The sequence below is a fragment of the Diadema setosum genome, chromosome 11 (genome assembly GCF_964275005.1).
Source record: "Diadema setosum chromosome 11, eeDiaSeto1, whole genome shotgun sequence".
In the NCBI taxonomy this organism is placed as follows: Eukaryota; Metazoa; Echinodermata; class Echinoidea; order Diadematoida; family Diadematidae; genus Diadema; species Diadema setosum.
The window spans coordinates 16,202,589-16,221,488 of NC_092695.1; the positions used below are offsets into that span (position 1 = coordinate 16,202,589).

The following is an 18,900-nucleotide window of genomic DNA, read 5'->3' on the forward strand; positions in this document are numbered from 1 at the left end:
AAAGAACTTTCACGTGCATTTTAATTTCGCGAATCTTCACGATCGCGAAATTTGCAAAATTAAAATGCATGCGAACATTTCTCGTTTTACATTCGATAAGACAGATAAGATAGATGAATAGATGGACATTATATAGGTAGATAGACTCGTAGAGAGGTAGGGATAGCAGATAATATTTCTCTACATAACAACATGTCTGCTCCATGTATCGTTGCGTAGATGATGATGATGATGAAACAGCATTTGTATGGCGCCATTTATCTGTTAGAAACATTCAAAGGCGCCCAGCTCCTAAAAAGTGCCACACATCATTCACAAAGATGCCGGAAAAGATGAGTCTTCATCTTATCATCATATAGATAACATATATCCTGGGGGAAAATCCTACCTGTGCTTCAAGAGAAGCCATGATGCCTCGTATCTCCTGCAGACCCTCCTTCCATCTTGGTTGCTGGCGAAGTAGATCGATGGACATCAGAGACACAACCTGGAAATCAAGCACAAAGTGTTGGTTGGCAAGGAGGATAGGAAATTTCCTAAGTTTGCTTCCAGCACATCATTTCAAAGATTCTGTAATGACAGATATTACAAGTAGCTCCACCTTTTGCTCTGAATGAGAAACATGTAAAGAGCTGATGAGGGGAAGGAGGCATGCAGTACAACCCAAAGGAGGAATACAATTTTCCAGCATATTCGGATTGTAATCGTAACTACAGCTAGGTATAGTGCCATTTTGCCTTCCTTCTAATTTGGTTTCGAAGTTACAGTGCACAGTATGGTGGTGAAACATTATATTCAAACGGTTGAGGACGTGTTCATCAATCGTCATTGGAATCAATAAAGAAAAATCGTCAAACCAATGGTTTCAACACGATTGTGAATGAATGGCCAAATGGAAGACAAAGACGTGAAGACAGAGTATGCAGCTGAGTAGCGTGATTACAAAATAGCACGTAAACTAAGCCCAGGTACTAGTTGCAGCATACAGTAGGTATATTCAGCACATACAAATACTTATATGTTTCACTGCAAGAGCAGCATTTTCCAAAGGGTACAAATAAAGGCAAGTCCCAATTGTCACATGTGTATCGTATAATTTATACCTTGACACTAATGAAAATGAATACCAATTGCTACCAACCCTTCCCCATCTCTTTCCCCCTCCCCCCCCCCCCTCCAAAAAAAGGGGGAAGTGTTCAAGGATTTCAAGATTTCATCATTTATAGCTTAGAGCTTACAAACATCTTCTACTAGAAGTGAGGACATCTGCTTGTTCTGATTCAAAAGCTCACTTATCCCACGAGGGGAAAGGATATCTGTAGGAACTAAAATGATAGCTAACCTTCTCTGAGACAGTGTAGTGCCATTTCCTGAGCCGCCTGTTCTCCGTGGTCAGCTTCTCGGCAGCTCCTTGCAGCTTGGTGATGTACTCCTCCAGCTCCTTGGGGTTGTCCCACGTCACCTGCACCTTGCCCTTACCCTCGTCCTTGGACCCCGCCCGCGGGTTCTTGATGATGCGCTCAAAGGCCAGCGCTGACTGCAGCATCATGTTGCGCTGGCTGGGGATCATCTGCTCTGCGATGCTGTTGTGAAAGTGCGCCACCTTGGGTGGGGAGAGGAGCAGAGTAGTGATTGGAATAATCCAAGTGAGATCGAAAAAGAACTAGAACAACCTTCCTTCCTTTCCCTTGTTTTACCTACCTACCATCAACAGTCCCTCCTAACAACATATGATTCATCCATCCATCCATCCATTCATCAATCCATTCTACAAACACACACTTCTATCAACGTTTATATATTTTGTTTAAAAGAATATTTAAAAAATTTTGAATTGAATTTAAATGAATACTGGTATATATAGCTATACTTTTGATTCCTACCCATCCGCAGTTCATCTCTCACCATTCAAATTGTATCTTCGCATCTGTCTACTCCCTCTATTTTTCTCTCCCCCTCTTCCTTTTTCCTCCCCTTTCCCACACAAATGCTATTAACTGCATAATGCTGCTGATGTCCGATAGACACATTCCCTCACTTTCTCCAAGCACAAAGGTAGAAGGCAAACTTATTATAACATACATTTTACACACACACAAAATCCCAAACTCCACTGACTTAAACAGTTATGCCATACACTAGAACAAACCTGTTTGAGTATGACGCCATGCTTGTAGAACTTCTGCGCCGTGGCAGCAGTGTGCTGGATCTTGGCTGCCACTGGGTAGCCCAGGGCTTGCAACTGTCGCACCTCCCTCATGAGAGTGACAAGCCGCTCGCTGTATGAAACCTTCAGCTCATTGTTCTTTGTCTCAAACTCCATCAGTCTACCAGTCATCTGCAAACTGGCAATGGTGTCATACAAATGTATATCGGTAGAGCAACTTGCTTTTATTCATGATTTGGAAAATGAGAAACTGACATTCATTCACGATTTAAAAAACAAGCAACTCATCAAAGCTGTGAAAACTCTACCATCACCACACCACATATGTCAAATATCAGGAATAAATCTTGCATGGTGGTCATATTATTACACTATGAAAGCATATTACTTTTGCATCTTCTCACTTATCCCTCATGTCAAAATGGCTGACTTTAGAGGCTTTCTGAATATTAATCAGCATTAGCTTTGTGTATTCCTCCCTCAAATTATTAAGAACCACAAGATAATAATTACCTTGAAAATATATGATCTCTTCATCTACAACCTCTTTCTAATAGCCATTCAAGTCGAAAATGTGCCAGTGACAATCAGCTCTCTTTGGTAAAATCTTTTACAGACTGAAACTAGATGATAGCAAACAAATATACCACATACTGTAAGGCTCTATTTGAAACTATGGATTCTGAGGTGGCAGCAAATAGTGATATTTCTATCACAGAGGAATCCATGTTTTTGCAAGTGGCTCAAAACCATGCATAATACATTTGCTTTATATCCCCCAAATGAATCTTTACAAAGAATAATATAAGTAGGAGGTTGCCAGTTTGGTTGTGTGTTTACACATTGCATGCAGCACAGTCAATCAGTGTGAGGTTGCAGATGCAATTTTCCCATTAGTCTACAAGGGCCTTATTAAAAAAATATCTGATTATGACATTAAATTTACCTGAGGGGTTTGTTGGGATCATCAATGGCTGCTTGCATCTCGCTGGACCAGGAGTCAAACTGGTCCTGTCGCCAGTTCCGCAGTTCATCCAGCAGATCTCCTGCATCCCGTCTGAAACGGCCAAAGCCAGACAAGTCATTGAGCAGCGTGTCAGCCACTTGGGACGTCTGTTCAACCTGAAGCAGAAAGCAAAAGAAAATAAAAATATTACACCAGCACATTCATATCTTCTCCATTAAGGAAAACATTGGTTTTTTTTGTTTTAAAGGGTGTGTACAGTTCTGGTTGAGGTGAGGATTTAGCTTTTAACGTTTTGCGAGATATTCAGAAACCTCTCTATGAGATGTCAAAGAACATGCAATCCAAAGGGGTATCAAAAGTTTGTTTGATGAAAATCAGTTTTGAAATGGCTGAGATATCCAAAAACAAGGTGAAACAAAGAGATCTTAATAAAAAGCGTGGCCTGTTGCCTTTTATTATTATCACTTCTTTGGATATCCCAGCCATTAAAAAATCAATTTTCATAAAATAAAGATTGAATCCTTCTTAAAATCACATGCTCTTTCATATTTTATAGGAGGTTTCTCATTATCTCACTTAGGAATGTTATAAACCTGAATCCCGACCTCAAGCAGTACTTTACAGTCCCTTTAAATGAATATCTAAAATGCAGCAACTTCTGTTGCATCAGTATTGTGGAGAATAAGAATATCTGTTGACCAAGAACAGCACCACTGAAACATCTGTGTGTGGGGCACTCAGTAAACTTTCACGAGAGAATATACTGCTGCACCATTTTAGAAGTTGCAACAGGCACGACTTGACAACTTAGCACCCACCTTCGCCTCGAGCTGCCGCACCCAGACTATGTTATTGACCACTTCAGGCAGGTTCTTGCTGGTGGGTGGACTGCTCTCACTCGTCCGGACGTTGAAGTCATCCTTGATGGCCTTCAGATACACCTGTAGCTGGCCCAGGAGTGTCTCTCTGATGGGGAAACAAGGAGAAGCATGTCAAGGTTTATGTGCTTAGAAATGCCTGTATTATAAGTGCTATAAATGTTATTTATTAAGGTTGATTCAATAAGATTATGGATGAAATGTGCCCCTTTGTTTTACAGTAGATACTAGGTAATATATTATACATATGAAAAATGGGATAGATATCTGGGAAGACATGGACAGATAGGGAAGATATACCCTCTATATGGTAGAAATTGGTAGATATGGACAAATAAAAAAGATATAACAGATATGAAAGTTGTGGTAGATGTCAAAGACACGGACAAAATCCAATAAAGATAAATTAGATAGAAAGATGTTGGAGATATCACAGATATAGACAGATACAGAAGATACACTAGATCTAAACAATGTGGTAGATGCTGAAGATATCCAAAGAAATAGATTTAACAGATTAGATAGAAAGATGTGGGAGATATCACAGATATAGACAGATACAGAAGATACACTAGATCTAAACAATGTGGTAGATGCTGAAGATATCCAAAGAAATAGATTTAACAGATTAGATAGAAAGAAAGATGTGGGAGATGTCACAGATATAGACAGATACAGCAGATACACTAGATCTAAACAATGTGGTAGATGCTGAAGATATCCAAAGAAATAGATTTAACAGATTAGATAGAAAGATGTGGGAGATATCACAGATATAGACAGACACAGAAGATATACTAGATCTAAACCATGTGGTAGATGCTGAAGATATCCAAAGAAATAGATTTAATAGATGTGAAAGATGTGACACAGTACATATCAAAGATATCTAATAGACAAATACAGAGGAAATAATATATATGACAGAAAATATGGACAATACAGGGCTAGAATACACAAAGACTAGAAAGAAATGAACCGCGTGATAGCTTTACAGGAGGAAGGAAAGTATCAAGGCATATATGGATTTATATGTAAAATATGCACACACACACATTAAAAAAAAGCCACTTCAGATATGGTAATGATGCTGCACAGAGCCAACTTTATGTCTGGACATACTCACCTCTCTGACACAACCTCCTTGCGAATGCTCTCCCGGCTCACAAGCTCCTTGTTCTTTTGGAACTCTCTAAGGAGCTGGCTGGGGTTGCCCTCAACGTTACGGAACTGCGACCTCAGTTTGATGGCTATGCGCCTCTCAGCGGGATTGATCGCTGCCAATGTTGAAAAGGTTTAAAGTGGAGTCAGTTGACACATCATGTCATTTGTTATTTTGACAAAAGAGTGAGGCCAAAATTCACTAAGGAAAGTAATTTCAATGTAGTCCATGGACGGAGCAAGTTTCGTCTGTATACATGCACGTGACATATTGGAGTATGCCAACAGACCTCCAAAAATAAACACACACTCAACATGCACGAGGTATGCAAATTGTAATCTTTTATTTCATAGGCCATGGACTACGCTTAAAATCATGGATTTACTCTTGTGAATTCAAGCCTAACAGTCACTTACACAAACACATTTCACTTGATGCAAATATTGACACAAATAATTAATTCCCAAAATGCATAGATTATACTTAAATCTAAACAGAAATACTCATATAAAGATGCATCCATGGACACAAATGTACACAAAAACTCATACAAACAAGAACAGGATATGCATACACTCGGAAACTGCTAACATTGAATGAATAAAAACCCTGTCATGAATGCATGCTCATCACTGAAAATAAAACTTTCACATCATTTACTTTGCAACATCTAAGGCTGGAACAATTTTGCCTAAGCAGTTATTCATGCAATTTTATTCAATTAAGAAGAACCAAAATACATGGGAGTTTCTGTAATTGACTTTGCCATACATTTATATGCAAGAGTTTAATTGCCTAGCTATAGAAAAAAAAAAATAGGGAAAAAGATTTGCGGTGACACCATGTGTATGCAGTCCTTAACCGGATCGTTGTTTGGCAGAAGAGCCTAGAAAGAGGAGAATTGAAGAGGGAAGCGACATATGGGGGTTGTAAGGAGGGCAAAAAGTGAAGAGTGGGGGACAGTAATGGGCTAGAAGATGAAGTTGCACTAGTGGAGACGGTAGAGAAGGGAACAGAGAGAGTGGTAAGAATAGAGTGAGAATCAAGCAAGATGTTCGGACATCGTTAGGAGGAGAAAGATGAAATAGAAGGAGAAAGATGAAATAGAAGGAGAAAGATGAAATAGAAGGGAAGAGAAGAGGGAGGAGTTGAATGTTGGAAAATCATGGAGATAGGAGAGAGAAGTGAAGATTCATGAAACCAAGAGAAGAACAATGTGGATTATGGAATGCAGAATCAATGGAGAAAGGACAAATAATCCCGCGAAGGAAAGGTAAGTCGAGGAGAGTTGAGACTATGTTGAGAGAAGGGAGAGAGAGAGAGAGGGGGGGGGGGGAGAAGACAAAGAAAAGAAGAAGAAAAAGAACAAAAAAATTCACGAAGTAAAGGAGAGGGGGCTTGGGTGGATCCTAGAAATAAATGCTGCAGAGGAGAGAGAGAAAAAAAAAATGGAGAGGAAAATTGATGACAGTTAAATCCTGAAAAGGTTCCTGTGGGAGAAATGCAAAATGAGAGATTAAAATAAAAAAAAAATAAAAAAAAAAGTACTGGAATTCTCAAGGACCACTCATTTATTAAAAAAGCAAAAAGTTTTGTTAAGTTTTGGTTTCTTTTACAGAAGCCCTGTATTCCAAGCTCTCTGAATTTCTGTCAAATGTCTTCTTTACATCATCAAGTGTTAGAATAGGAGTCAAACTCCATAAGTACTTAAAAAGTAAATGTTCAGTGCATTTCTGTTTGGCACAAGAAAAATTTTTGGTTTAGTACTTCCTCTCATATCCTTTGTTCACCTACTGTACCGCCTACCATACACTATTTCCAACAGCAATGGACAAGAGTATTTTAAACTCTTTGGCAGTTAATATCACTCTAAGACAACACATGAGATGTTGTGACATTCACGTGACAAAAGCCATTAACTCGACACGGAGCAACCAGATTTTTATGGGAAACTTGGAACAAACTACAGTTTATACCACATCCCCAGAATCAAATCTTGTGGGGGAAGTGAGCTTTTGTACATACCTCTTTCAAACTGAGCAACAGCAGCCCTCCACATGGGTTCAGTGTAAGGGTTGTACTGGAGAGCATTCAGCCCGGAGAAGGCAGAGAAGACATCCTTCAGTCTCACCTCCTCTTGCTCACCAGCCGACAGCAGACGCACCATCTGCTCGTGGATCGTCCTCAGCGTCGAGATCTGACAATGTCATGATTTGAGATCAATTCTACATCACAGACTGATAGAAGTTCCACTCTTATACTTGCCATGTTCGTCCCATCTTAATGTACCATACATGATTCTAGAGTCATTTGATGGATTTCAAAAGTTACTTGAGGAAGCAATTCTATTACTTTAATGTTAATTTTACAGCTCCTGCCTGTTAGTGGCAGGACTGGTTGGTGGGCACTTTGCAAGAATCATGGGTATCTTCTCAAATTGAAATTTTCACTACATAAGAAGTCATAATGATTTGATAGGTATGCATAAACAGTATGACTAATGGGCATCCTCTGAGACAAACTATACTTCAATTTATTTATCAATTCACTGACTTTCAATGGGACAGTTTAAAAAAAAATCCTCTTCATAATGACATCTCCACTGAGTACATATGTGTGTTTTCCTGCCACTAAAAATTCTCATCAGTTTCTAGAAGCATTTAAAAAGATCGAGTTGAACCCTCTAACACCTTTGGACCAAACTTCTCTCTCCTATGTAACAAATTGCTCTGTTATGCGATCCTGACATATCCCAACTTTTTTATTTAAACCTACAGACATCTCAGGTGAAGAAAGCCCACTTGTTACCAAGTAATACCTAAACCAGTTCATCTCTACCCAAGCACAGAACAATCATATCAAACCATGTTAATTACCTCTTGCAGTCTCTTGGAGAGCTGGGAGAGACTTTCAGAGGTGAACTTAGGCCCCTTCCAGGGGTGCATGGGGTCCCTCTTCCAGAACTGCTCGGTGAGCTTCTCGCAGCTGGCCACCCACCTGAGGCAGATGGCGATGCCACTGAGCAGAGCCTGCTTTACCTTGTGGAAGGGGTCCTGCCAGAGGGCAAAGGCTGCAAGCTTGCGCTGGATGAAACGCCCAAATGCACTGCCTAGAATAGAACAAATTGGGTAAAAGGGAGAAATCAAAAAGTCATAAGTAACAGATTTCAACAGCCCTTTTCTACATACTTCTTTCTAAACAATGCTTCTTTCCCCTTGTATTTGAATTATATGGAAGTAAGGCAGCATCACTATTCATGTGGCTTACTACAACCCTCTTTGGCAAAACTGCTGGACAGCATCATAGAAATACATCAAGTCAACTCTACACCCGAAAATAAATCCAAAAGCATACTGTAAGCCAATATTACTGCATGGTAATGTTGCTATGGGCTAAGGAAAAAATAAAGAAGAATCTCTGCATTTCCAATACTGCAACAACTTCACTGATATAACACATATATTAGGATCATTGTGTCTCACAGGCAGACATGGACATCTCAACACCTCAATTTCTCTACATAGAACAAAAGAAGTTGGTTTAATTGTGCAATTTCAAGTACTACCCAGTAAGCACATTGTTAGTAGAGTAGTAGTAATAGTAGTAATAGTAGTAGTAATTGTAGCAGCAGCAGCAGCAGCAGCAGCAGCAGCAGCAGCAGAGGTAGCAGTAGTAGGGACAGTGATTTTCCGCGATCGCGGAAAACGGACGGAAAACGCGGAAACGGCCATTTGAAACGGAAAAAATAATCCACACGGAAAATCACTTTTCAACAAAATAAAACACATAAAAGTAAAAATAAATCCAACAGAAGCTGTAAATTAATCATTATTACATGTCCACGATATTCACAGACTACAGAGACTGAGTTTCAATAACTGTCGAACACTTACTCAATCCAACACCAACAATCATAACCATATAGAAGAAAGTCCATTTATATTCCAAAACACAATGTGTGTCTCGCCGAATGATGTGTGATGATAAAGCCAGTATTTTGGCAGTAAAAGTAGCAGCAACAGAAGAAACTGTCTGCTGTTTTCTGCTCGCGGTCAGCTGCCAGCAGGTGAGTCGAGTGGTGATTTGCAATGCCTGCCTGCTCTGTGTCGTGTGTAGAGCACAGCGCACAATGCATGATTCAGTAGATAAAGAGTGAACACCAAGTTCACGCAGAAAAAAAGAAAAATCCCACGATGCCAGGTGCCAGACTGGGGAATAGGGAGGGGTGGAGAGAGAGAGCGAGCGAGACCAATCAACAGAAGAAACCGCGCGTACTGGCGCATTCTTGGCGGTCATGAACTGTCTGGGGTGTTGGAGATGAACAGGGAAAGAATGTTTAACTATAAAAAGATAGCTCAAGTCGAAGCCCCAGGGCGAAGACCCAGGATTACAAATGTAATGATTTTATATTTCTTTCATTTAAGCTCCTTAAAATCACTCTCCTGTGATATTTGATGAGCTTAATTTAGGTGTTAGAATGTCAAATTTTTCATGAAATTGTAACTATGTGTAATACAATACTATAATACCTATTGATTTATCAATCTGTAAAACACAAATGTGACTACCAGTGACAATAAAAAAGACTTGTATTTGTTTTCTGCTGAGATTTTTTTTTTTGTCTTCATCCTAACACTTCCAAGTTCATATGAAATTTCTGATGTTTTTACTGCAGCATCAACAGTCTAAAATAAATTACTGAAATATTGTCTAAATGCATTTGAAATATTTGTCAAATTTAGAGGATGCAAATCTATGTGGATGATCATCAACATTGATTTGTACCCTCTAAATTTGACATTTCAAATGAATATAGTAGGCAATGTTTCAGTAAATTCTGAAGCTTTGTGAATCATGAAATTTTTGGCAACCATCCATTTGAACTTCAGGCATGAAAAGTTCCTAAGAATCAGCAAAAACAACTCAACAGATCAGAGATAAAGTTCCTTCGAATTGAGAAGTAGCACACAGATTTGCTGGGCGTGAGACCACAAGAAGCTTTAGCTTTGTTTTGAGATTGTCACAATCGTGTTGTCACTGAGTATCCGGAAGTTCTCACAAACTCAAGGATCACCCCTCCCTGCCAACTCCAACATGTTGCTCCCCAACGTGCATGGTTGAATGCATGGCGCCTCGATGTCACCCTCTATAGGTACCCGAGGCTGCTTTGTATTTGTCTTGGAATATTGATTCATTTCTTGCCATGACATGAGTGTAGTAATCTTTTTGCATGGCTATGTAAAAATTTGTGACACTCAACTCGTCTTTTTGATGTTTTTCTTTCAGTCCAAAAGGAAGACAAAATAGTATCATGATGTTTGCAATTGTTCAAAAGTTCTGATATTGATAACTCACAGACTAATCACCAAGGGGCTGTTCCCAGGCCCTCCCTCCAGTCGAGCAATTTACACACGCGCGCAAATTCCTCTGCCATGTGGTTTGCCAGCCAGCTGTCGGAATGTGCTCTGAAGTTACATGGCAGCCTGGCGCCTGGCTGGCATGAATGGGTGTCAAGTTTCTATCAATATCTACTGTTGTTTTATTCTTGTATTTGAACATGTCGTTTCACCTGACAGAAACACGGAAATCGGGAAGGTGTAGGGGAGAGGTTTTTGTTGTGTTGCAATGTGTGTGTGTGTGTGTGTTTCCTCGGTTTTTTTTTTTTTTTTTTTTTTTTTTTTGGGGGGGGGACCGAGGCCAGAGTGGGGAAAGATCAGAGTGAAATGAGCGCTAGTTTCTTGTCTGGATTATTGACTGAAGAAAGATAAATTGATTGCATGTTTTGACAGTCGAAATAAATAAATTGTAATACTGATGTTTCATTTCATTTGTCTTCGTGGGTGTGTGGTACAGAGGTTGGAAATCATCAGGTATACACTATGCATAACATGTATGAATGTATACAGGTACACAAACTTCAAATAGCAATCATTTAATTTTTGTTCATTTTTGCATACAAATACATGTACACGGAATTTGCATTTTTTGTATGTACAATTCATATGGGAAAACGGAATTTCCGTTTTTTCACCATGTTGAAACGGAATTCATGATTTTCTGAAACGGAAAAGGCAATTTTTTGAAACGGAAAATCACTGCCCCTACAGTAGTAGCAGTAGTGGTAGTTGAAGTAGTAGTAGTAGTAGTAGTAGTAGCAGCAGCAGCAGCAGCAGCAGCAGTAGCAGTAGTAGTAGCAGAATGATTTTACTATCACTACTGCTCCTAATTTTTCTACCATATTATCATCGTCACCATCATCACCATTATCAGTCATAATGTTGTCATTATGAATCTTCATTACAGAAATAGGGGGAGAATGATCGAGCAAAACTGCATCTCTACTGACCTATGACTTCGAGCAGGTGGGCCATCCTCTTCTCAGGATAGGGGTCAAACTCCCCTTGCTTCCAGACATCATCGACAGCATCCTGAGTGGTATCAACCAGTTCCTGGACCTCCTCCAGGGACAAGCTGTCCAGACTTTCAAACTCTCGCGATACCGTCTCGAAGAAGGAAAGGAAGTGCTGGGCACGCTCCCGGGCCTCTTCGTTCCGCCCAGACATTGCCACTTCCGACCAGAACTGGAACTCATCCGCCGGGGTCAGAATGCCTGAATCAGAGGAAGACATCAGAGAGAAATTCAACCTCATTGCTTAAATCTGTCAATTAAAATCCTTCATCTGCACTCTCTTCAAAAGCAGCATAGACATAGCACACATGTTTACTTCATCAGCCCATAAAAGCAAAAAAAAAAAGAAAAAAAAAAGAGCATTCTGTATTACAGTGAAAAAGCTTCACTCTTTCAAAAAAACAAATAATATGAGAGGGTTTCAAAAGATGCGCTATCACGGCTCACCTAACTTCCACATCAAAATTAAACTAGAAACTAAAAAAAGAACATGACAACTTTGTTAAATGTCCTTGCAAGTCTCATTTCAGTGGCAGCAGCAAAGTCAAAGCAAAGGCAAGGTCAGCCTGTTATGATTTAAGTAAGTTCACCTCTTTTATTCATAGGTACACTTTCTTTGGCAGGTTTTGTGACTCCTAGCCAATTTCAGTGAACTTCACTTGATACTTTTGGGGATGAGAGTATTTCTGTACGTATTCTTCTCATACTGTGAAACACTCCATGTTTTCATAGTAGAGGAGGGGACAGAAGCTAAAATCTTGCCTGCAAAGTCGTCATCTCCTCTCTTGTCTGTGCCAGCTTGGGAAGGGTCCTTTCTCCTGACAAGACTCTTCAGCCCTGCCCTCAGTTCGCTAAGGAGGCTCTGCAACTTTGGGTTAAAGGAGCGGTTGTACTTCTCGTCCTCTATCAGAATAGGAGCAAAGACCTGCACACACGAACAGATAGATAACTGACTTGGTTACTTTCCGTAACTCAATGAACATTTCAATATTGTATAAGGATAACTCTCTCTACCATACCGAATTAGTTACCTTTAATAGCATTTATGTTATTTTATGGGGGCATCACAGACACAACTTCCCACTCACCTGACTGACCAGGTTAAACGTTAATTTCCTAGCATTGAAGTCTTTCCACACAATTCTACAATTAATCTTTCATGTAGCATAGGCCATATGATAAGAAATATTAAAAACATAATTTAACAGTCACTTAATTATGCAAAAAGATGTTTTAAGAAAAATGATCTCACAAGAAATTAATAAAATTTGTTTGCAGAGACACTGTCAATTCATATAGAGCATTTGAGGACTTTCCAATGTGGAATACAGATTTTTTTGTTTTCTGAAATCAGAATCTGGGATTAAAGCCTTACAATCATGGCGAGTGGTTTGTGCGGCACGGAGACGAACGCTACATGCTGCCTCCCCCCATTCTGTATCAAATGTCGTGACACCGAATGAGAATAGCGCTGGCTCAATGGGTCAGCGAACACACGCTGGGCTCAAAATCACCTGACCCAAAATGGCTGTCCGAGCCATGCGAGCTTCCGATTGGACACACACTCACAGTGCGCATGCGCATGAAGAGAGGCCAAAAGAGCCACGCGTCTTCTGGCCTCTCTCCTCCAATCACCGCAGCTCGCGGTCACGATGTTAGTGTATGATGCGTACACACACACACACGTGTCTCAGTGGCAGCATTGTCCCACACGTTTATGGATAGCACTGCAGTCTGGCATTGCGCAATTGCATGCACAAATTTCGTTCGTTCGGAGGAGTTACACAATAACGTACCATTAGGGGTTAGGATCGTCCGACTTTAATAAGTTTCATCAGTAGTCATCACAACAAAAATATGCTTACGTTTATTAGAGTGGTCCTCAAAGTGCACTACAGTTCTTTCATATTCAAAAATATCATTTTCAATATGTAATTTGACAAGACCAGGTATATATACAAACTGATAAAAATGACATGATCTTGAGAACATGTGGGCTAATCAGTCACAGACAGTTCGGTACTTCGACAAAGTCTATATGCAGCCTTCTTTGGAGTCAGGTGATTTACCTTATCAACTGCATGATAGAGGGCCTGGGCTGGAGAGTCTAGCATGGAAATGGTGAGGACATCAGACTGGATATTGTCTGCGGAGATCACATCTGGGCGAAGCTTGAAGAATGCTACCACTTTCTCTCCTGTGTCACTCACAGTAATCTGATGAGGAAAAAAAAAAGATGTTTAAAACAATCACTTGAATTGAAGCTCTGTGGTTGGTTGTTGTGGTACGATACATACACACACATAGCAACACTGTAAAGTCAAAATTAACAGTAAATATTCAACTTGCAGCAACTTGAAATAAAAACAGTAAGATATCAAATAGTAAGGACCTCCCACATCACCTCTTTCCAAATATTTGGACGAGAAGCTACTTTCTTTTTTTACTTGGATTAACTTATATTTGCGAAGGAACAGAATAAAGCAGAGACTAGAGTAATCATCCCTGTTTGCAACAGGGTGCCTATTTGTGGCAGGGACCATTTCATACGTTGATGAAAAGGCCCAACCAGGTGCAAGAGTACCTCTACTTCCCATAATAACTCCCGCTTCTGTTCTAAAAAGGGATTGAGCATACTTGACATTCTTTAGCTGTTTTATCGATGTCGATGAATGAAAATGCCCCTGGTCCCTGCTGCAAAAAGGCACCCTATCACAACTAGGATAATTACTCTACAATCACTTGATAATCTTTCTTCATATAGGAAATTGGAATCACCTTGCCTATTCTACATTCTTGGTAGTTGTTCTTATCTTCTTCTTGCTTACTAAACGTCCAGTAGAATAGTCTGTGTATTTGCATATTTGCGTAACATATGTTCTAAGTTCATGTAAAGGTGCTGCATTACCTTATTTGCCAGAAAAATCTTCTTGTTCACCCCGGAGCTGTTGAGCTTAGCCGATAGCACGGTACAGTTGCCATCGTCCAGAAAGTTGTTCAGCTCCAGGGCAGAATGGAGGCTGGTCACGGCATCGTCGCCAGTCGGGATACCCAGGAGAGCTGCACAGGAAGAGAGCAAATGCTCCTTCCTCACATCATCTGCTGGCATCTTTCAAGTGATGTGCAATCGGATTCTCAGCCTCATGTCATCACAAAGCAAACAGGGCTCAATTCAGTCCTTGCCCAACCAAAGCACAAAGGCAAAGCTAAAGCGAGAGAAAGCAAGATGTAAATTTAATTTGTAAGATTTAAATATGCTATACGAGGTGCTTGAATTTGATAGAGATACAAATTGTTAAAGACGCTCGGTCCTCGATTTCAATGGGGATAAATTTCTGTTTGCTGATGCTGCAACACAGTTCGCGCGAGTACGAAACTATGTCTTGTCGAAAGTATTTTGAGGATCAGCGAAATGTTCCTTCACAGAGGCCGAGGAGACAAGTCTTCGGTACAAGCTCGGATGTGATTGTTCGGTTTTGCGTGTGCTGCTCATTGACTCGAATACATTTCGCGAGCTAGTGCCGCAAGTCGCTAGATCAGCGCCGATATGCACAGTAGTAACCGTCTGTGTAGCGACTCGATCCTCGTAATAATTTGACAATTTGTAATTATGTTACGTTTTTCATTTTTGTGTGTGACGAAGAAGAATATCACGCCTAAGGGCCTACGGCTACGGCCTCAGATGGATCTAGAAGACATATCATTCGCAGATTTGTCTATTGCTGACATTGAAGTGGTAGATCCCACAAGCTGCAAATGCTCTGGTTCGTGCTGGTATAAGACGGGGTGAAATTGCTGTCCCTGCAAGAGCGGGGGCAGAGCTGCACAGCGAAGCAGTGCTGCACTGCAAGCAAAGATCGTATGGAGTGTACGATCTTTGCTGCAAGCTGTGGTAATAATTAATAAACGGCGAGTAGCCGACCCTGTACCAATAGGTCAACCAGCTGTGTCAACTTCAGTAAGTAGACCTAGGCTGTAGTATATAGGCTATGGTCTAAACTTATTGATTCATGATTGTTTTACCAGTCACTAGACCTAGAATATTTCGATCGCGAATTACTGTGATGTTACGAAGTGTATGTATGATAGGGCCTACATACAGTCAACATATATAATTGCTCGCTACTCGTACTCTCGCATAAATATTAATAGGCATGCAATCCATCAGTATTACCAGGCCAGCGTACGCATAGGCGCACGCGTACTCATTCGCTGAGATAATGAGCAAGAGAAAGATCCCGAATGCTCCAAAACCGTAAGCCAAACGATTGAGAATGGCGTCATTACGTGCGTTCGGCTTTACAGGAGAGAGTAACTTCGGCCTCTGTCGTGTATTCGGATCCGGTCTAGTTCGTACATGATACTCGCTATCTCAATAACACACAGGTGAATGGGAATTTTGCACGGAATGCGCGGCGTGTGCACGATTCAGATTTACCATTGCGAGCTTTTTCTCACGACGACCGGGCGTCTTTAATTTGACAGCGTAGGCTAAACTCTTGTACAGATCTACACCACTTCAGGCCAAAAATGTCTGTGGACTGACCACTGTTCGGCATACTGTAAAAGTGGAAATTTTCGCGGTGTTGAAATTTTCGCGCATTTCGCGCAACCAGAAACTAGCGCGAAAATAAAAACACGCGAATATTTTTGCTTGCCATACGTTCCCGTGCGTGATGTCTTGATTCCGCGGAATTAAAAACACGCGAAACTCTTCTGACCCGGCCTAGCGCGAAAAATTAGTCGCGTGAAAATATCCACTTTTACAGTAGTACTGTAGAAACCTAGTACTGGCAGTCTAGCTCTTGATTGGCAGTACTCGTGAAATAGGCCCCAAATGGCGAATAGGCTTACAACCTAGATCTACATATATGATAATTGATATGGATGCACACGCACTGCAATAAGAAAGCTTAATCCTATTCCTATAATATTCATGATTCGATTTGTCCATTCTTCAAATATCTAGAGTAAAAGCACCAGTTTTCGGACACTTAAACTTTTCTGCAATATTTGTTCAACTCAAATAATACATACAAAATTATTTCCACAACAGTGAGTGTATATATATATATATATATATATATCAAACTACTTTTTTTTCAATATTGATTTTGTTAAATACATCATAAAATTTCACAAAATCCCCAAATATTATTACCCTGATAATCACCCAGAATTCGGACGACCTCTCTAGAAATTGTACTGATTACAAGGTTGCTGAAAAATGAGCACGCACCAAACCTTGTTGGCGTAAGGTTGCATCGGGGACGTTGCTGCACCCATTGGTGTCCGAATTCTGGCGACTCAGCACTTGCATTCAGCCCCTGTAGAGCTACATGTTATTCACTGCATCGCCACGTACAGAGATTTTGTTTTTCTTTTGTGTTTTTGAGGGTACCATCACACTCTGAGCTTGCGATAAGCGAAAAATCTCGCAACAGAACGGCGTAATCTTTTAATATTTAGCACTTTTTCGGCAACCCCGATTCTTAAAGGGGCATAGTCCCAGTAGTGTAGAGGGCGCTGTTGATGATACTGCCGATCACCGTTAGCATTGATACGAAGATTACCGAAGTTGAGCTGTCATCAAGAGTAAAGTGCGTAGGTGTTGCTAAGTAACATTGCCTTCGTTGTCTTCTCTGCGCATCCACACTTTGTGTGGCGGCTGCTGTCACACGAAGTGTGGCGGCTGTACCGTTTTCGCATCAAGATCGAGGAGTTGTACAAAATGGTGCCGTTTCGGCACTATATTTCCTTAATTTTTCAACAAAAACTACTAGGAATACTTACATGGGTCGATTAAACCTAAATGATTCATTTCGCTGACTGTTTGATGCATTTCATTGCTTATGATGCAGAAAATGTTGTCTTATAAGGCGAATATCTTCAGCTCACCGATGCTCACTAAAACTAACAATCACTTGCACATGCGCACAGCATGCATGCAGTGCAGTGCATTGACAGCTGTATTGTTCGCTACATGATGCAGATTCACTTCACCTTATATGCACCGTGCGATGGTGCATATATCCTTGAGCGTCCGTTACGTTGACGTCATTGTTCACGCATGCGTAGATGCGTACTAATGGATATGGTAGCAAGTCTCTCCACTACTGACTAGGGCAGGCCGCTTATTACTCCTAATAAATGAGGAAAATTTTGCAGTTTCCAGATAAATGGGTGAGAAGAACCAAGTCGAAAAGGGAATGTATATTTAATTTTTTATTGTCACTGTGTTTATGATAGAAATTTAGCCGTTCTTTATTTGTGAAGTCGCCGTGTACGGTGAATGTGGCAATGTAGTTATTCATGATTTTTGCTCCCGCTCAGCTGCGAGGTAGCCGCCAGGACCGCGCCTTGTGGCGCGGTCTCCGGGGCTAGGTGCCCTAATGCCAGGGTGCGTGCATATGTGCATATGTGGCGACTGAGTACGGAGGTCAGTCGCCACGTCTGCACTCAAGCATTGTCGCGCCGCCGCGCCTGGCGACACTCACGCCAGTAATCGCTCGCATTTCAGCACTCGCATGGGTCGTTTGACATCGCATTTAAATCCATGATTTTAGATATGATGCCTCGAACCGATTTTGCTCAAATTTCGTAACTAGGAAACTTGTGAAGTTTTATGGACATATCAAGCGAATTGCCGCAGTCCTTTCATTTTCGCGTTGCATTGCAAAAAAGCGTGGAGACTCCTTATAAGGGGTGCCCCGGGGATTACTTATAAGGGGGACGGGGTTACTTATAAGGGGGACGGGTTACTTAGGCCTATAAGGAGGGGCCCCCCTTGTGAGTGGGTTTCCCGAACTGAGATACAGACAGGATCATAAAGATATAGACATAGTGTCTAGTATTAACGTTCTAGACCTTGGTAGATCTGGCTGATGCCTTGCCACTACATCTGCACTGGTAGACCGTCTACTATATGATATGTAAAATTATAAGTCGTTTAGGTGCATAGGCCTAACCGGTTATATGCATGGCCATGGCATGGGCTGCTGCTGCGAGCAGCCGCGGCCTACTACGATACCATCCCAGCGATACCCGGGCGAAGAAGCACGGGACTCCACCGGCCTGGCGATGTACATGTGGTTGCCAAGGAATAGCGTTCCGTATCTACGTGCCACAATCACGTATTCTCCAAGCCACTAATGGTGCAACACGAATTTTGTTATCACCTGTGAGATGAACAAGTAAAAATGTTTATTTGATGAATCCTTCGATTCGTTGGTGAATAGCAGTCACTTAATTTGGATGAACTTACCAATGCCGGTCGTGGATCACCTCTCGATCACACAGGAATTTCCTACATTTAGC

At 41.0% G+C, this 18,900-nt stretch overlaps 1 protein-coding gene across 1 annotated transcript in view; it reads right to left on the reverse strand.

Annotated features, from left to right (window-relative positions):
- The window catches only part of LOC140235060 (cytoplasmic dynein 2 heavy chain 1), an 87,333-nt gene extending 68,446 nt beyond the window's left edge, over window positions 1-18,887 (reverse strand). Inside the window, exons 1-13 of the mRNA XM_072315098.1 lie at window positions 18,848-18,887; window positions 14,492-14,789; window positions 13,653-13,799; window positions 12,346-12,508; window positions 11,521-11,784; window positions 8,051-8,283; window positions 7,200-7,371; window positions 5,139-5,289; window positions 3,953-4,100; window positions 3,114-3,289; window positions 2,150-2,345; window positions 1,343-1,603; window positions 389-487 (exon numbers count right to left, since the gene is read on the reverse strand). Coding sequence (XP_072171199.1) covers window positions 389-487; window positions 1,343-1,603; window positions 2,150-2,345; window positions 3,114-3,289; window positions 3,953-4,100; window positions 5,139-5,289; window positions 7,200-7,371; window positions 8,051-8,283; window positions 11,521-11,784; window positions 12,346-12,508; window positions 13,653-13,799; window positions 14,492-14,692 — 2,211 coding nt within the window. The 5' untranslated portion in view covers window positions 14,693-14,789; window positions 18,848-18,887. The remainder of the gene's footprint in view (window positions 1-388; window positions 488-1,342; window positions 1,604-2,149; window positions 2,346-3,113; window positions 3,290-3,952; window positions 4,101-5,138; window positions 5,290-7,199; window positions 7,372-8,050; window positions 8,284-11,520; window positions 11,785-12,345; window positions 12,509-13,652; window positions 13,800-14,491; window positions 14,790-18,847) is intronic.
- Between the last annotated feature and the right edge of the window lie 13 nt (window positions 18,888-18,900).